Here is an 18,916-nt window from a genome sequence, read left to right on the forward strand (position 1 = left end):
TTATTTTTATTTGTCAAATGGGAGCCAAGCATCGATGATCCATGTCACCAGAATAAGACCCTCGATATTTATTGGAAAGTAGCATCGTGCTCATCACATTGCACTTAAATTTCACCACCCTGTGAATTTTATCATAAATAGGTAGGCTATTTAATCTGTAGCCTAATAGAGCTCGCCTGTTTTTAGTCCTAAAACCCGGAAATAAATTACCTCTGGTTCGTTGAGCAATCCATCCCTATCAGAAAAATGTATGGGGAAAAAATAGGGTTTGGAATAAACGCAGAAAATAAGGTCTGAGGTTAACACGGGTTTAGAAGATGTTCTATTAGATAATAGCAGTCAGTTAACATGACCTTTATGAATTATGAAGCTTTCATGTGATTTGTTTTTTATTATTAGCCTACATAAATTCTTCAAAATTCACAATACGTGATGTTAGCTGATGAACATTATCTCATAGAACAAAACGTAGCCTATAAGATCTAAACCTGTGTTTACCACAGACTTTATTTTCAGCGTTTATCCAAAAACTCTACAAAAATGCCATACATTTTCATCATAGCCTTTGTCTTGATAGAGCCCCACAGCGGAGGTGTCATAATACCCATAAGACCTAGCAGTCAAACAGGGAAATGGTTCCAATCGTTTTTCCACCATTCATTTTTCCCATAGGGAATTTTAGAACCACTTAAAATAAGGGCTGTGTTTCGTGTAGGTTTACCTTGGTGTGACGTTTTGATAACCATGTAAATCTCTCTCGGACAAGGTGACTTTTATCAATATATTCAGCTCTGTTTACTCTCAGATTCGAAAATGCTAATTAGCATCAAAGTAGAAATCATGCAAGACTACACATCCCTTCAAGCTCCTGCACATCATATCTAGCTGACACCTCTGCTAACAGGTATTCTGTCAATTTGAAACTTGCACAAGACAGTTCACAGAATTGTCAATTTAAAGAAAGTTAGCCAATTTATTCATTACTAAATTTAGCTAACAGATAGTTAATCCAGAGATTCTTACCTTTACCTCGATTCGGCAGTCTCGTCCAGATCATCATGGCATTTGTAGTTCTTTATGATCGCCACATTAGCAGCTAATTGGCATAATTTATTGGGAGGTAAATACAGGCCATAATATTGATAAAAGTAACTAAAGTTCTGAGTTCAGTTGTTTTGAAAGCAGCATATAAACTACATGCTTTCCTGACAAGTCATAGAGGGAGGACCACACAATGTCATTGCTTCACTTCGATATGGTTATATATCAATATTTGAGCAAAAAAGCGTTTCCGCCAACATTTCTAGTATAACTAATTTTACTGACACAAAAAGATCCCACCTTGTTTAGCATATTTTGTTTTGTCGACATTTGGAAAGTTTCCCAACAAACGTTCTGTTTCCATCAGGCCTGTCATGATGTTTTTTATCCAACATACTTTACTAGTATAAGAAGGTTGGATGGAAACTGGTTATATTTAGTTATGAAAATAGAGCCCGAGCCGCTTTAAACCATCTGTGTCTGGTTGGCTATGTCACAAGATGTTCACCTGACTATCGCAGGGATGAGAGCGCATCATTGCACCTGTTAACACCAAAATTACACACAATACATTTGCATGCCTTTCCTTTGTCTCAGATGAGTCACATGCACAATTGTAAACAAACACATCCAGGCACTTTGCTGCACCATGTTTTACTGGACATACAGTGCAATTGTAAAGTATTCAGAAACCTTCCCTTTTTCCACATTGTTCCGTAACTGCCTTATTCTAAAATGGATTAAAATAAAAAGGTTCCTCAATCTACACACAATACCCCATAATGACAAAGAGAAAACAGGTTTAGACATTTTTGCATATTTATTAAAAATAAAAAACAGCAATACCTTATTTACATAAGTATTCAGACCCTTTTCTATGAGACTCGAAATTGAGCTCAAGTGCATCCTGTTTCCATTGATCATCCTTGAGACATTTCTACAACTTGGAGTCCACCTGTGGTAAATTCTATTGATTGGACATGATTTGGAAAGGCACACACCTGTCTATATAAGGTCCCACAGTTGACAGTGCATCTCAGCGCAAAAACCAAGCCATGAGGTCGAAGGAATTGTCCGTAGACCCCCGAGACAGGATTGTGTTGAGGCACAGACCTGGGGAAGGGTACCAAAACATTTCTGCAGCATTGAATGTCTCCAAGAACACAGTGGCCTCCATCATTCTTAAATGGAAGAAGTTCGGAACCACCAAGACTCTACCTAGAGCTGGCCGCCCGGCCAAACTGAGCAGTCGGGGGGACCAAGAACCTGATGGTCACTCTGACAGAGCTCTAGAGTTCCTCTGTGGAGATGGGAGAACTTTCCAGAAGGACAACCATCTCTGCAGCTCTCCACCAATCAGGCCTTTATGGTAGAGTGGCCAGACAGAAGACACTCTTCAGTAAAAGGACATTTTTTGGTATCCTTCCCCAGATCTGTGCCTCGACACAATCCTGCCTCGGACATGCACTGTCAAGTGTGGGATCTTATATAGACAGGTGCGTACCTTTCCAAATCATGTCCAATCAATTGAATTTACCACAGGTGGACTCCAATCAAGTTGTAGAAACATCTCAAGGATGATCAACAGGATGCACCTGAGCTCAATTTCGAGTCTCATTGCAATGGGTCTGAATACTTATGTAAATAAGGTATTTCTGTTTTTGTTTTTTAATACATTAGAAAACATTTCTAAAAACCTGTTTTTGCTTATGGGGTAATGTGTGTAGATTGAGGGTGGGAAATAATAGAATCCATTTTAGAATAATTTATTTCTTTTTTCTTTTCTTTTTTCTTTTTTTTATATATATATAATTTTTCTTCTTTTTTTAAAAATTATTATTATTATTATTTTTTTAGGCTGTAACATAACAAAATGTGGAAAAAGGGAAGGGGTCTGAATACTTTCTGAATGAGCTGTCTATTTATATTTAGAGATCCAACCTGGTCTCAGAGCATTTTGTATTATTCTGTATACGTATCTGAGATTTAGTATATGTTTCGTATGGTATGTATTAATTTGTGGATGTCCATCACCTATTTCGTAGGATGTGTTCCGAATTACAATTCATATTATAAGTTACGAATTTGCAAAAAGTACAATATGTTACGAATTTGCTTAACATACTATTTGTTACAAATTTGCAAACGTATGATAGTTACGAATTCTAGCTAGGTGCCTAGGTGGCTAACGTTAGCTAGCTGGCTAGCATTAGTTAGAGTTAAGGTTAGGGTTAAGTTTAGGCGTTAAGTTAAAGGGTTAAGGTTAGAGTTAGGGAAAGTGTTAGGAACATGCTAAGTAGTTGCAAAGTAGCTAAAAAGTAGTAAGTAGTTGAAAAGTTGCTCATTAGCTAAACTGCTAAAGTTGTCTGTAATGAGATTCGAACTCCATACCAAACATAATATATCATACAAATTTGAGTGTTCCAGATGTACATTTACTATGTTACCTCTAGTCTGAGACCAGGCTGAGAGATAGGCTACATAAATCCACAAGGAGTTCAGGAGTAATTAAAAAACAAAAAAAAACTAAGGGTAGGAATAGATACAAAACAAAACAAAAGAGTTAATGAATAAAAATAAAAACAGAGGGAACTGACTAGCCTGGCTGTTTTAACCCCCCACCATGATCCCTAAGGGGCTCTGTAGAACCTAGTCCACTGCTTATAGACAAAGATGAAAAACCATCAACCATGGAAGTTAAATAGCTCAGCTGGTAGAGCACGGCGCTTGTAACGCCAAGGTAGTTGGTTCAATCCCCGGGACCACCCATACACAAAAATGTATGCACGCATGACTGTAAGTCGCTTTTATTATTTTAAAAGTGAACGTTGATCAATCTTTTTTGACACCCCTTCATGAGAGTTTCACTTGCCATTATCTATAGGCTATATGAGTTAATTACGTTTTGTTAGGCTGGTAGGCCATCATTTGCTGCATATCAGATAATCAACGACAAGTCGAATTACACACAATTTACCTAGACTTCTCCAAACCATGGTGTCATTGACACACTTTTTGGGTTGTTTTGGAGAATGGAAATGGAATGGCCACGTATAGGGGTTTCCACTAGTTACCACATCCACAAAGTCAAAATTGGCTATAGGCTATCGTAAAAATTCATAAAAACAAAAAGGGTTAGGCATAAGGTTAGCAGCATGGTTAAGGTTAGGGTTGAGGTTACGGTTAGGTTAAAAATCTGATTTTAAGAAGAGAAATTGTAGAAATGGGCGGGGTTTATGACTTTGTAATTGTGGAAACTAGTGAAGTTTTATTTTGTTAGTCATTTAGCAGACGCTCTTATCCATAGCAACTTACAGTTAATGAGTGCATACATTTTTCATACGTTTGCAATTCTAGGGCTGCCACTCCTAGGGCCATCCTAAAGATTAATTAGCCTATCAAATTAATCTTAAAGCCCATTAATAAATAGCCTAGGCCCAAACCTATGCATATAGGCGACGTTTTTTTTTGTTACGCACAACTCCAGTGAAGAATGGTGCAAATCATTGTTGCAGACAGTTAAATGTTGACTAAATATGTCTTAATTAGGCCTAATAAACACAACAAACAGAAAATGTCTCTACTGTGGTTCGGGCCGGGGGAGGTTCTGGAGGTTTTCGTGGGGAGAGGAGTGTAGCCTGGCTGGCGACACAGTTTAGCCCTCCGGGTAAACGAAGCAGAGACTGTTTAGAACCAATGGGAATGAAGCATCCACTCCACTCGCTCTGTAATTTTGAGTTCAGTTGGGTTGGGTGCCGCCACAGTGCAGTGCAGTCTCGCCGAGGGACTTTGGATAGACTCAGAGGAGTTCAACGCTTCACAATAGGCCTGTTGTTTTGGTTTTATTTTGGGGAGTTTATGTTTTATTTTCAAACTTGTATTTCAACTTACATTTACATTTTAGTCATTTAGCAGACGCTCTTATCCAGAGCGACTTACAGTTAGTGAGGGCATACATTTTTCAACTTACTAGGCCTTTCTTACAAGTCTCCACTATTTCTGGAGGTTTTTATTAGGGGGTGAAGGAGGGCCGTGCAGGATGAATGGAACAACTTCTGAGAAGGCAGCATCGAGCCTGTCGTCTGATCTCCACGCCACACTGAGCTGTCACCCGGGCGCCAAAGATTTGCCGACGCTGCCAAAGTCCTCTGCCATGGGGTTCTACAGCGGCCAGACGACGCACAGCCACCACGACAACTACCCCAGCCACGGCCAGTCCTACTCGCAACCAATGAAGCCATACTCGTATCATCACCACTACAATATCCATGGGATGGCGCTCTCGGGAGCCTACATTGCCAACTCGGAATACCCTTATCCCCACACGCAATACGCTCATTATACCCGGGACATACAGTCACATCTCCAAGATATCGGTAAGATTTACGCATGAGACGCGAGGCCATTTTTGGTGAATAAAGGGTTGTCTAGAAGTTATGTTTATTAATATTTTGTTTCGACGTGTCAATGTTGCCCAAGTTAAATTAACCATCCAAAACGCGTATGTTATCGCTTATCGACAACGAGGACCAAACTTTATGCCACAGAATTTAGATTGGGATATTTAAAATTCTATAAATAGAATTTACATTTGGTCAGCCTAATTGGTCTTAGGCATTACTTTGGGGGTTGGGGGTCTTGGGAGTTCAACGGTTTTGAAAATAGTGTAAATTAGCTTACTTCTGATTTGGAATAATTTATCAACTAAATTAGGCCTAACTTTACCTTTATACATGTGAAACCATGTGGTTTTGGAACACTTTACATGTGATGATATTTCACATGAAGTTTCACATGGATTAAAAAAAAATCACAAAATGACCTGCGAACAAAACGTAATTATATATGATGTCCACGGAAAGTCACGAAATAGCCACAGTTTTTTTCACTTAGCTACATACAGTATTTTACGTACATTATTACATTGTGTATGTTTATTTCTACAGTAATTATTATTCAACATGTCCTCATGTGGGATATGAACTCACAACCTCTTGGTTCACTGCATTCAGAACTTCCTGCTATGCCACCATGTCTGTGTCAAGGATTGATTTCACCTATATTCCTACATTGGACTTAAAAGTAAATCTCAGCTTTGTATAATACACTCAAGAAAAACTTATGTTTATCATAGTGATTCAGGAGTAACATTAAAACAGAATAATATGCCCCACCAACATTAGACAACTATACAGAAAACCCTCAAAATGCTGCGATAAGTAAACAAAATCAGTGATGAGAGAATAGTCAGATTAATTCCTAGCAGATGTCAGTATTTTGCTAAGTGCAGAGATGTATTATGGTAATTACTCTGTAGGGGACTTTGTGGCGCAGCAGAAAGAGCAGCAAATCCAGAGGTTGTGAGTTCAAATTCAATCTGGGGTCATATTGAAAGTCAGTACTAAGTAATCATGTCAAATGTAATCATATTGATTAAAGATTTATACACTTTTTTTTATTACACATTTTAGCTTAACAATGTACTATTTACATTAAAGTTAGAACCCTTAATTGAAACTGTAACAAAGCTGGTACCCTGCCTGTGTTTTGGTAAAAAGCTGAGAGATGGGCCTGGATAAATGTAACCACTCTCAAATTCATAGACGGAGCTATTGATCCATGATATCACAATTATAGTTTTAACCATGTTTTGAGGCTTTACATTGTTTACAAACATTGGCGTAAAACAAAATTGTATTTTGGGTTCTGATGGGGTACAACAGTTGATCTAAGCTCGTGAGGCATTTATAAGGTCTATTATTCAAGAATCAATGGGTATATATCATTAATTGATCATTAATTGATCATTAATGTCCCAAAATGTATGTAGCAACTATGGATTCCAGATTTAACATCCCCATACCATTTATTTACTTCCCTTACAAAAAAACATGTGACATTTGCAGTTTCACATGTGAAATAACTGTTTTCACATGTTGATCTGAAATGTTCACATGTGAAAACAAGAGACAAGTGAGGTCAGATGTTCAAATGTGAAATATGTTCACAGGTATTCAATATAGAGTTCACATGTTAACACCACCTTTTCACATGTGAGGAGAATAATGTTTTCACTTCACATGTGAATTGCAGATTCACATGTGACATTTGCAGTTTCACATGTGAAAAACGTTCACATGTGGTCACGTGTAGTTTCATCTTATCACGTGTTGCTTTTACATGTTTCACATGTTATCACATTAACTTCACATTAGATCACATGTGATCACAATTTTTTTTTTGAGTAGGCCTAGGCCTATAGACAATATGTCAAGAATTCAGAATATATTTTTTGCTATTCTGCATTCTTGGCTGCAAAGCTAACAATGTGATATTTGTCAACATTTACATTAAAATAAAAACAGCTATAGCCTACCCCATTTGTATTTTTGTCAAAAATGAATAAAGGTACCAAACAGTCATTCTGATTCCCATGTAAAATACACTTTTGAGTGACTAAAATATCACTCATATTATTCGTTTGAGAATAGTATTTTTCTCTCTCATGGCTAACCACAAGGAAGTTTGAAAAGACAAGCTGAGTGGGCGGGGAGCTTATATTCATGAGCTCGCCTTGACTGACTGCTCTTTGAAACGCCTATGTCAAGCAACATGGTTGCAGTGAGCAGTGTTGCAGTAAAATCATCTCAAGCAAATTTGGTGAAACACAAAGCAACTCAAACAACATTGACATTGCATCAATGATGTCAAAAATGTTTCATACATCTCCCGTTTGGCATGTCTCTTTGTGATGCGGTGCACAGCAGCACTGACGGATGTGTTGACTTGACAACTGCGTCAGTGTTTTGAACAACCCTTCCCCCACTTTTGTTCCATGCTGGCTGAAGACCTAGCTAACCAGTAACTAGCTAACACTAGACACAGATGAAAGTGGAAACATAAAAGTATCTTTGCCATAGATTAATATGGTAAACTTTTAATTACATTTGCTGATACCCTACCATCCAATTTTGGCACAGTAGAGTAGCTACAGTTAAAGTTGGAAGTTTACATACACTTAGGTTGGAGTCATTAAAACTTGTTTTTCAACCTCTCCACACATTTCTTGTTAACAAACTATAATTTTGGCAAGTCGGTTAGGACATCTACTTTGTGCATGACACAAGTAATTTTTTCAACAATTGTTTACAGACAGATAATTCACTTATAATTCACTGTATCACAATTCCAGTGGGTCAGAAGTTTACATACACTAAGTTGACTGTGCCTTTAAACAGCTTGGAAAATTCCAGAAAATGATGTCATGGCTTTAGAAGCTTCTGATAGGCTAATTGACATCATTTGAGTCAATTGGAGGTGTACCTGTGGATGTATTTCAAGGCCTACCTTCAAACTCAGTGCCTCTTTCCTTGACATCATGGGAAAATCAAAAGAAATCAGCCAAAACCTCAGAAAGAAAATTGTAGACCTCCACAAGTCTGGTTCATCCTTGGGAACACATTTCCAAGTGCCTGAAGGTACCACGTTCATCTGTACAAACAATAGTATGCAAGTATAAACACCTTGGGACCATGCAGCCGTCATACCGCTCAGGAAGGAGACGCGTTCTGTCTCCTAGAGATGAACATACTTTGGTGCGAAAAGTGCAAATCAATCCCAGAACAACAGCAAAGGACCTTGTGAAGATGCTGGAGGAAACGGGTACAAAAGTATCTATATCCACAGTAAAACAAGTCCTATATCGACATAACCTGAAAGGCCGCTCAGCAAGGAAGAAGCCACTGCTCCAAAACCGCCATAAAAAAGCCAGACTACGGTTTGCAACTGCACATGGGGACAAAGATCGTACTTTTTGGAGAAATGTCCTCTGGTCTGATGAAACAAAAATAGAACTGTTTGGCCATTATGACCATCGTTATGTTTGGAGGAAAAAGGGGGTTGTTTGCAAGCCGAAGAACACCATCCCAACCGTGAAGCACAGGGGTGGCAGCATCATGCTGTGGGGGTTCTTTGCTTCAGGAGGGACTGGTGCACTTCACAAAATAGATGGCATCATGAGGAAGGAAAATTATGTGGATATATTGAAGCAACATCTAAAGACATCAGTCAGGAAGTTAAAGCTTGATCGCAAATGGGTCTTTCAAATGGACAATGACCCCAAGCATACTTCCAAAGTTGTGGTAAAATGGCTTAAGGACAACAAAGTCAATGTATTTGGAGTGGCCATCACAAAGCCCTGACCTCAATCCTATAGAACATTTGTGGGCAGAACTGAAAAAGCGTGTGCGAGCAAGGAGGCCTACAAACCTGACTCAATTACACCAGCTCTGTCAGGAGGATTGGGCCAAAATTCACCCAACTTATTGTGGGAAGCTTGTGGAAGGCTACCCAAAACGTTTGACCCAAGTTAAACAATTTAAAGGCAATGCTACCAAATACCAATTAAGTGTATGTAAACTTCTGACCCACTGGGAATGTGATGAAATAAATAAAAGCTGAAAGAAATAATTATCTCTAGTATTATTCTGACATTTCACACTCTTAAAATAAAGTGGTGATCCAAACTGACCTAAGACAGGGAATTTTTTACTAGGATTAAATGTCAGGAATTGTGAAAATCTGAGTTTAAATGTATTTGGCTAAGGTGTATGTAAACTTCCGACTTCAACAGTATCTATCTATATAAACCATGCCCCTTTGCAAACACGCCTTCTCTGATGTTGGTTACAAGGCGGTACTTATTTAAATTAGGTAAGAGAAAATTAAGGTGATGATACCCTATCGACTCAATAATCCTGCCTCCTGAATCCAAGTGGTTGACACGGGGGAGGGGACCAGTAACTTTATGATCAAACTTTATCAATGTAGAAGCAACAGTCATACATTTCATACATTTGTCATCAAACTTTGATCTGGTTTCATCCAAATATCATGACATTTCATGAAAAGCATGATTTTGACTGTTAATGACGTTTAAGATGAGCTCCCAGGGAATAGTGTATTATATAAGTTTTAGCCTACAATTCAAATGCCCCATTAGGCCTAGTCTACTTCGATCGTTTTGCAATAACACACTATGCTATAAAGCTCTTCAATAATATAAATTGTTCATATGGCCTAGAATGCAAATTAAAATGTAGCCTATTCTATAAATGCAAAAGGTTTCTTTATATTTTGCAAAATTGGTTTTTGCAAAGCAGCTGAAACCTTCACATTTGAGAGAGAACTGCTATTGTGTTTGTGTTGTCATTGGTAATTTTTGTGTTGTTAACAATGTTTAGGTATCTAGGCCCTATAACATACCATTTGGCTGCTGGCATTGGCATTCCAGGAAGAATCTTTCTCTTTGAATTGGCCCGGAGACACACATCAGGTGTCACGACATGTCATTCTGGCACGCATTGCTTTTTGGCTCAATAGCCTGTCTTAGAGTTTTGACTTGATCACTGCATGTGAAAACACCCCAAACAATACATGAAGGCTATATAGCCTATATACTCAATGCACCAATCATTCTCTCTCATTAGTGGCATATCCCATAATAATGTGAGGGGCATTGGAATCTCTTGGACAGAGACATTTTGTGCACCAAACCCTGCTTAGGCTATTGAGTAAAGCATATTTCAGAACTGGTAAAAAAAAATGTTTTAATTGATGTTGACTAATGAAATATATATAATCAATTAATTCATCTGTTATCATAATACTTTTAATTAATCTGTTATCATAATACTTTTTTTCTGTAGGCATAGGCCTACTGTTTAAGCCCTCTGTAGGCCTACTGTAAATGTATGAGCCCCTCAAGTCCTTTAGCCAACTAATGCTCTGTTGTTATTTTTCAGAGGAACCAGAGCCTGAGGTGAGAATGGTCAATGGAAAGCCTAGAAAAATCAGAAAACCTCGCACTATATATTCTAGTTACCAGCTCGCTGCGTTGCAACATCGCTTCCAGGGAGCTCAGTATTTGTCTCTTCCTGAGAGAGCCGAACTAGCGGCTCAACTTGGCGTGACACAAACACAGGTGAGGAAGCCAATAGGCCACACATACCACTGTTATGACACGCTGTTGAGAGGTTTATACCTCTATGATCTATGTTCATTTATCTAATAAAACCATGAACTATACTGGCATCTATTTTGCATACGTTAGGTCTACACCTAGTGAATCATCTAAGACGTTACAGGTTTTGTTATCGCTTTCTATTTTCACAAGTATGTGGTACATTTTTACAACTCTTAGTACAAAACTCAAAACAGATCATCAAAAAGGCAGTTGTTTTAAAACTCTAAGCACATGTTAAATTGACTTAGTACAAAACACAAAATGATACAGTCACTTTTTCACCAAATGTAATCAGTGTTTCATCTAGAAATACAGTGCCTTGCAAAAGTATTCATCCCCCTTGGCGTTTTTCCTATTTTGTTGCATTACATCTTGTAATTTAAATTGATGTTTATTTGGATTTTATGTAATGGACATACACGAAATAGTCCAAATTGATGAAGTGAAATGCAAAAAATTACTTGTTTCAAAAAATTCGAAAAAATTAATAACGGAAAAGTGGTGCGTGCATATGTATTCACCCCCTTTGCTATGAAGCCCCTAAATAAGATCTGGTGCAACCAATTAACTTCAGAAGTCACATAATTAGTTAAATAAAGTCCACCTGTGTGCAATCTAAGTGTCACATGATCTGTCACATGATCTCAGTATATCTCTTGGACCTGTTCTGAATGGCCCCAGAGTCTGCAACACCACTAAGCAAGGGGCACCACCAAGCAAGCGGCACCATGAAGACCAAGGAGCTCTCCAAACAGGTCAGGGACAAAGTTGTGGAGAAGTACAGATCAGGGTTGGGTTATAAAAAAATATAGGAAACTTTGAACATCCCACGGAGCACCATTAAATCCATTATTAAAAAATGGAAAGAATATGGCACCACAACAAATCTGCCAAGAGAGGGCCGCCCACCAAAACTCACGGATCAGGCAAGGAGGGCATTAATCAGAGAGGCAACAAAGAGACCAAAGATAACCCTGAAGGAGCTGCAAAGCTCCAAAGCGGAGATTGGAGTATCTGTCCATAGGACCACTTTAAGCTGTACACCAGCGGAACCCATCCAACTTGAAGGAGCTGGAGCAGTTTTGCCTTGAAGAATGGGCAAAAATCCCAGTGTCTAGATGTGCCAAGCTTATAGAGACATACCACAAGATAGTTTGGGGGGGGGGGGGGGTGAATAGTTATGCACGCTCAAGTTTTCAGTTTTTTTGTCTTATTTCTTGTTTGTTTCACAATAAAATATATTTTGCATCTTCAAAGTGGTAGGCATGAGGTGTAAATCAAATGATACAAACCCCCCAAAAATCAATTTTAATTCCAGGTTGTAAAGCAACAAAATAGGAAAAATGCCAAGGGGGGTGAATACATTCGCAAGCCACTGTAAGAACATACTGTAGTTGATTAGCCCTGTCATAGGCCTTCTAAGGATAGCCTTTCCACTCCCTATTTAATTTTGCTCTTGGGACTGACTGGGATCAAAACATGTCTCCTGCATGTCACAAGATTACTGCGACTGTGAGACTTTGAAGTGTACAATGATAACCAAAGATAACCCTGAAGGAGCTGCAAAGCTCCACAGCGGAGATTGGAGTATCTGTCCATAGGACCACTTTAAGCCGTACACTCCACAGAGCTGGGCTTTACGGAAGAGTAGCCAGAAAAAAAGCCATTGTTTAAAGAAAGAAATAAGCAAACATGTTTGGTGTTTGCCAAAAGTCATGTGGGAGACTCCCCAAACATATGGAAGAAGGTACTCTGGTCAGATTAGACTAAAATTGAGCTTTTTGGCCATCAAGGAAAATGTCTGGCGCAAACCCAACACCTCTCATCACCCCGAGAACACCATCCCCACAGTGAAGCATTGTGGTGGCAGCATCGGCAGGGACTGGGAAACTGGTCAGAATTGAAGGAATGATGGATGCCGCTAAATACAGGGAAATTCTTGAGGGAAACCTGTTTCAGTCTTCCAGATATTTGAGACTGGGACGGAGGTTCACCTTCCAGCAGGACAATGACCCTAAGCATACTGCTAAAGCAACACTTGAGTGGTTTAAGGGGAAACATTTAAATGTCTTGGAATGGCCTAGTCAAAGCCCAGACCTCAATCCAATTGAGAATCTGTGGTATGACTTAAAGATTGCTGTACACCAGCGGAACCCATCCAACTTGAAGGAGTTGGAGCAGTTTTGCCTTGAAGAATGGGCAAAAATCCCAGTGTCTAGATGTGCCAAGCTTATAGAGACATACCACAAGATAGTTTGGGGGGGGTGAATAGTTATGCATGCTCAGGTTTTCTGTTTTTTTGTCTTATTTCTTGTTTGTTTCACAATAAAAACTATTTTGCATCTTCAAAGTGGTAGGCATGTTGTGTAAATCAAATGATACAAACCCCCCAAAAATCCATTTTAATTCCAGGTTGTAAGGCAACAAAATAGGAAAAATGCCAAGGGGGGGGTGAATACTTTCGCAAACTACTGTACATGTTTCACATTGCAATACATGTTCATATAAAGTAATTGCCTTTTAACAATGCAATGCTCACATTACTTTTGACATGATTATCTTTTCTTTTGTTAAAAGACATGTTACTATTACTTAATCCGACTGTTCTTAATTGATGATCACTTAAACATTTGGTAAACCTATAGATTGTACATGTAAACTAGTTTGTCTGCTACAGATTTTGATAATTACATAATCAATCAATCAATCAATTTTATTTTATATAGCCCTTCGTACATCAGCTAATATCTCGAAGTGCTGTACAGAAACCCAGCCTAAAACCCCAAACAGCTAGTAATGCAGGTGTAGAAGCACGGTGGCTAGGAAAAACTCCCTAGAAAGGCCAAAACCTAGGAAGAAACCTAGAGAGGAACCAGGCTATGAGGGGTGGCCAGTCCTCTTCTGGCTGTGCCGGGTGGAGATTATAACAGAACCATGCCAAGATGTTCAAAAATGTTCATAAGTGACAAGCATGGTCAAATAATAATCAGGAATAAATCTCAGTTGGCTTTTCATAGCCGATCATTAAGAGTTGAAAACAGCAGGTCTGGGACAGGAAGGGGTTCCATAACCGCAGGCAGAACAGTTGAAACTGGAATAGCAGCAAGGCCAGGCGGACTGGGGACAGCAAGGAGTCACCACGGCCGGTAGTCCCGACGTATGGTCCTAGGGCTCAGGTCTCTCAGTTGGCTTTTCATAGCCGATCATTAAGAGTTGAAAACAGCAGGTCTGGGACAGGTAGGGGTTTCGTAACCGCAGGCAGAACAGTTGAAACTGGAATAGCAGCAAGGCCAGGCGGACTGGGGACAGCAAGGTGTCAGCATGTCCGGTAGTCCTGACGTATGGTCCTAGGGCTCAGGTTCTCAGAGAGAAAGAGAGAACGAGAGAATTAGAGAGAGCATACTTAAATTCACACAGGACACTGGATAAGACAGGAGAAGTACTCCAGGTATAACCAACTAACCCCAGCCCCCCGACACATAAACTACTGCAGCATAAATACTGGAAGCTGAGACAGGAGCGGTCCGGAGACACTGTGGCCCCATCCGAAGAAACCCCCGGACAGGGCCAAACAGGAAGGATATAACCCCACCCACTCTGCCAAAGCACAGCCCCCGCACCACTAGAGGGATATCCTCAACCACCAACTTACAATCCTGAGACAAGGCCGAGTATAGCCCACAGAGGTCTCCACCACAGCACAAACCAAGGAAAAAGTATGTCTGTAAAGTAGAAACATAAAATAATATGATATATACTCGAATGTACTACTATGATGATGACTATTATGATTTTACTTCACAGTAAGTTTTTTAAAAATCTGATAGACAAGATCAGAGATGTACTGTGTGTAACAAATCAAAGTTTATTGGTCGCGTACACAGATTAGCAAATGTTACAGCAGGTGCAGTGAAATGCTTGTGTTTCTAGCTCCTACAGTGCAGTAATACAATATCAATACAATACCAATACATACATAATCCAGAAAGTCCAAAACAAGGAAGAAATGCATCCCCTATACAATAAACATGTATCCAAAATGAAGTGTGCCATGACAAAAGGTTTTTCCCCAGGTGCATGAACAATGAGGATATTTACTGCGAATTCGATGAGAACCTATGGCCAAATGCTCAAGACAGGCTTAATGCAAACTAGTGCCTGCTAAAACTTATGTTTCTTTCTTTCTTTCATTTATTTTATTTGATTATATTGTGAAAGATGTCTTCAATGATCACACCTTTGATCACACATGGGATAGAAATTATGGACATTTGATGTTCAGTCAATTATAATGAGTAGTGCAAGTGTATAGCCTAATGTGAAAACAGTGTAAGGTACTGTAATTTACAGTACTGTAGCATACTACATTCAAAGGACAATTTTAAAACATGTATCTTACAATTCACCACATAATATAGTACCAAAATAGTACCAAAGCGATAAAAAAAAAACGGTATTGTTTATATTATATTTCAAACCGCTGGTGTTATTAACCTCTTCCCAGTCGTTTTCATATCTGAGAATTGATAGCTTCATTAATGGATCTAAGTTTGCATCTGGATTACAAATTTCAATGCAACATAATGCGGTATATTCTATTCTAATAAGGCCTAGGGTGTCAATATGAGATTACAACACTAGATAATACACTTTTAACCCATGCATTCGCATGTTCTGGTACAAACATCCCGACCTTCTATTTAAACCTGTAGCTCAAATGTTTTTTCTTCCAGGTCAAGATCTGGTTCCAGAATCGGCGTTCCAAATTCAAGAAGTTGTACACGAACGGGGAAGTTCCACTGGACCACAGCCCTGGAGCCAGTGACTCCATGTCCTGCAATTCACCCCCATCCCCTGATATTTGGGACAGTAGTGTACCCACAGACCCCACCACTAGAGAGCAGGCTCTCCAGCCCTCCCTCAGCTCCTCTCTATGTTATGTGGAGGACTACACTCAACACTGGTATCAACAGACCTCACAGACACGCTCACAGCACTCAGGACTGGTTCTTCAGCACACAACACCACCAAAGAATATGGGGGCGGTGTACTAACACAAAATGTATCGGTACAAACTGTGGTCCAGCAACATGGCCGCTCATTGGAAAAAAAGCCTAGAGGGCTATGTTGGGATTTGTGTGCCAATACAGAGGGCTGAAGTTCACGGACAAGTTGGGAAACATGCACAAGGACTTGTTGTCTCAGTTGTTCCTTTTGGATTCAAAACAGAGGAACTGTATACAAAAAGAATGGACAAATCCAAATCCATGTTCTGTTTAGATAGAGTGATGAGTTGCTAATGTTAGCAGTGGCTCATTTCACTCTGTTGGAGAGATTTGATATGAGAATGGATGGAATAGCAACCTATTTGGTGGCACTTTCCTTTACAGTGGTCCACTGTGGGACCTTTAACTGAACAATGAAAAAGGTCCTTTCAGATTCTTTGATCTATAGCTATAAATATATACTGTCAGTGCATTCAACACCCTTTGTTTCTTCACAATATGAAACACACACAGATACATGGAAGCACTGTGTACCATTTTCATACATTTATATACATTATACTTGCCATATGTTGCATTTATATAGATGTAATTAAGGCTCAATTCACATATTGAGCCATACACATTTTTATTTCACAATGCATCAAAACAAAACATCTCTTGGAAGTTGTAGAGAACTACAGTGGCTTGCAAAAGTATTCATAGCAAAGGGGGTGAATACATATGCACGCACCACTTTTCTTTTTTTCATTTCACTTCACCAATTTGAACTATTTTGTGTATGTCCATTACATGAAATCCAAATAAAAATCATTTTAAATTACAGGTTGTAATGCAACAGAATAGGAAAAATGCTAAGGGGGATGAATACTTTTGCAAGGCACTGTATTGGAAATAAATATCTGTATTTGGTACTTTGCGTTTGCAATAGATTTTTGGTTAAAAAAAAGCCATAACCTCAGGTTGTTATTTATAATGTAGCCTATTTTATACTCTATTGATCTGTTAGTAGAAATTAAATGTGAGAACTTAAAACATCTGATTGTGGCACTTTGGTGCTTGAGAAACACATTTTATAGGTAGTCTTTTGAGTGAATAATAAAGTTTTTGTTTTTATTAATTATATTTGCACCAATTGAAATGATGTAATATTTACACCACACACACACACAGACACACACACACACACACACACAGATGTAAATGACCCCTTGAGATAACGTTCAAATCTTGTTTTCACCCCCCTTGGCATTTTTCCTATTTTGTTGCCTTACAACCTTGAATTAGTGGTCCTCTGTAGCTCAGCTGGTAGAGCACGGCGCTTGTAACGCCAAGGTAGTGGGTTCGATCCCCGGGACCACCCATACACAAAAATGTATGCACGCATGACTGTAAGTCGCTTTGGATAAAAGCGTCTGCTAAATGGCATATTATTATTATTATTAATTAAAATTGATTTTGGGGGGTTTGTATCATTTGATTTACACAACATGCCTACCACTTTGAAGATGCAAAATATTTTTTCCTGTGAAACAAACAAGAAATAAGACAAAAAAACTGAACTTGAGCGTGCATAACTATTCACCCCCCCAAAGTCAATACTTTGTAGAGCCACCTTTTGCAGCAATTACAGCTGCAAGTCTCTTGGGGTTTGTCTCTATAAACGTGGCACATCTAGCCACTGGGATTCTTGCCCATTCTTCAAGGCAAAACTGCTCCAGCTCCTTCAAGTTGGATGGGTTCCACTGGTGTACAGCAATCTTTAAGTCATACCACAGATTCTCAATTGGATTGAGGTCTGGGCTTTGACTAGGCCATTCCAAGACATTTAAATGTTTCCCCTTAAACCACTCAAGTGTTGCTTTAGCAGTATGCTTAGGGTCATTGTCCTGCTGGAAGGTGAACCTCCGTCCCAGTCTCAAATATCTGGAAGACTGAAACAGGTTTCCCTCAAGAATTTTCCTGTATTTAGTGCCATCCATCATTCCTTCAATTCTGACCAGTTTCCCAGTCCCTGCCGATGCTGCCACCACAATGCTTCACTGTGGGGATGGTGTTCTCGGGGTGATGAGAGGTGTTGGGTTTGCGGCAGACATTTTCCTTGATGGCCAAAAAGCTCAATTTTAGTCTAATCTGACCAGAGTACCTTCTTCCATATGTTTGGGGAGTCTCCCACATGACTTTTGGTGAACACCAAACGTGTTTGCTTATTTCTTTCTTTAAGCAATGGCTTTTTTTCTGGCTACTCTTCCGTAAAGCCCAGCTCTGTGGAGTGTACGGCTTAAAGTGGTCCTATGGACAGATACTCCAATCTCCGCTGTGGAGCTTTGCAGCTCCTTCAGGGTTATCTTTGGTCTCTTTGTTGCCTCTCTGATTAATGCCCTCCTTGCCTGGTCCGTGAGTTTTGGTGGGCGGCCCTCTCTTGGCAGGTTTGTTGTGGTTCCATATTCTTTCCATTTTTTAATAATCTATTTAATGGTGCTCCTTGGGATGTTCAAAGTTTCTGATATTTTTTATTACCCAACCCTGATCTGTACTTCTCCACAACTTTGTCCCTGAACTGTTTGGAGAGCTCCTTGGTCTTCATGGTGCAGCTTGCTTGGTGGTGCCCCTTGCTTAGTGGTGTTGCAGATTCTGGGGCCTTTCAGAACAGGTGTATATATACTGAGATCATGTGACAGATTATGTGACACTTAGATTGCACACAGGTGGACTTTATTTAACTAATTATGTGACTTCTGAAGGTAATTGGTTGCACGAGATCTTATTTAGGGGCTTCATAGCAAAGGGCGTGAATACATACAGTTGAAGTCGGAAGTTTACATACACTTAGGTTGGAGTCATT

The 18,916-nt window shown here is 39.3% G+C and overlaps 1 protein-coding gene across 1 annotated transcript; it reads left to right on the forward strand.

Moving 5' to 3' along the window:
* The first annotated feature begins 4,781 nt into the window (after positions 1-4,781).
* On the forward strand, positions 4,782-17,189 carry LOC311137656 (homeobox protein Dlx3b-like). Its single transcript, XM_084172174.1, has 3 exons — positions 4,782-5,417; positions 10,845-11,023; positions 15,799-17,189. Exons 1-3 carry the CDS (start codon positions 5,081-5,083, stop codon positions 16,117-16,119), a joined length of 837 nt encoding a protein of 278 aa, XP_084028300.1. The 5' UTR covers positions 4,782-5,080; the 3' UTR covers positions 16,120-17,189.
* The last annotated feature ends 1,727 nt before the right edge of the window (positions 17,190-18,916 follow it).

This window comes from Coregonus lavaretus, assembly GCF_964263955.1.
Source record: "Coregonus lavaretus genome assembly, chromosome: 2".
In the NCBI taxonomy this organism is placed as follows: domain Eukaryota; kingdom Metazoa; phylum Chordata; class Actinopteri; order Salmoniformes; family Salmonidae; genus Coregonus; species Coregonus lavaretus.

What these genes read in the sequence shown, in the direction of transcription:
- LOC311137656 (XM_084172174.1), top strand. Translation starts at nt 5,081, where the DNA reads ATGAATGGAACAACTTCTGAGAAGGCAGCATCGAGCCTGTCGTCTGAT. An exon ending in GTCACATCTCCAAGATATCG is followed by an intron (nt 5,418 to 10,844) that starts GTAAGATTTACG and finishes GTTATTTTTCAG; the next exon opens with AGGAACCAGAGCCTGAGGTG. An exon ending in TTGGCGTGACACAAACACAG is followed by an intron (nt 11,024 to 15,798) that starts GTGAGGAAGCCA and finishes TTTTTCTTCCAG; the next exon opens with GTCAAGATCTGGTTCCAGAA.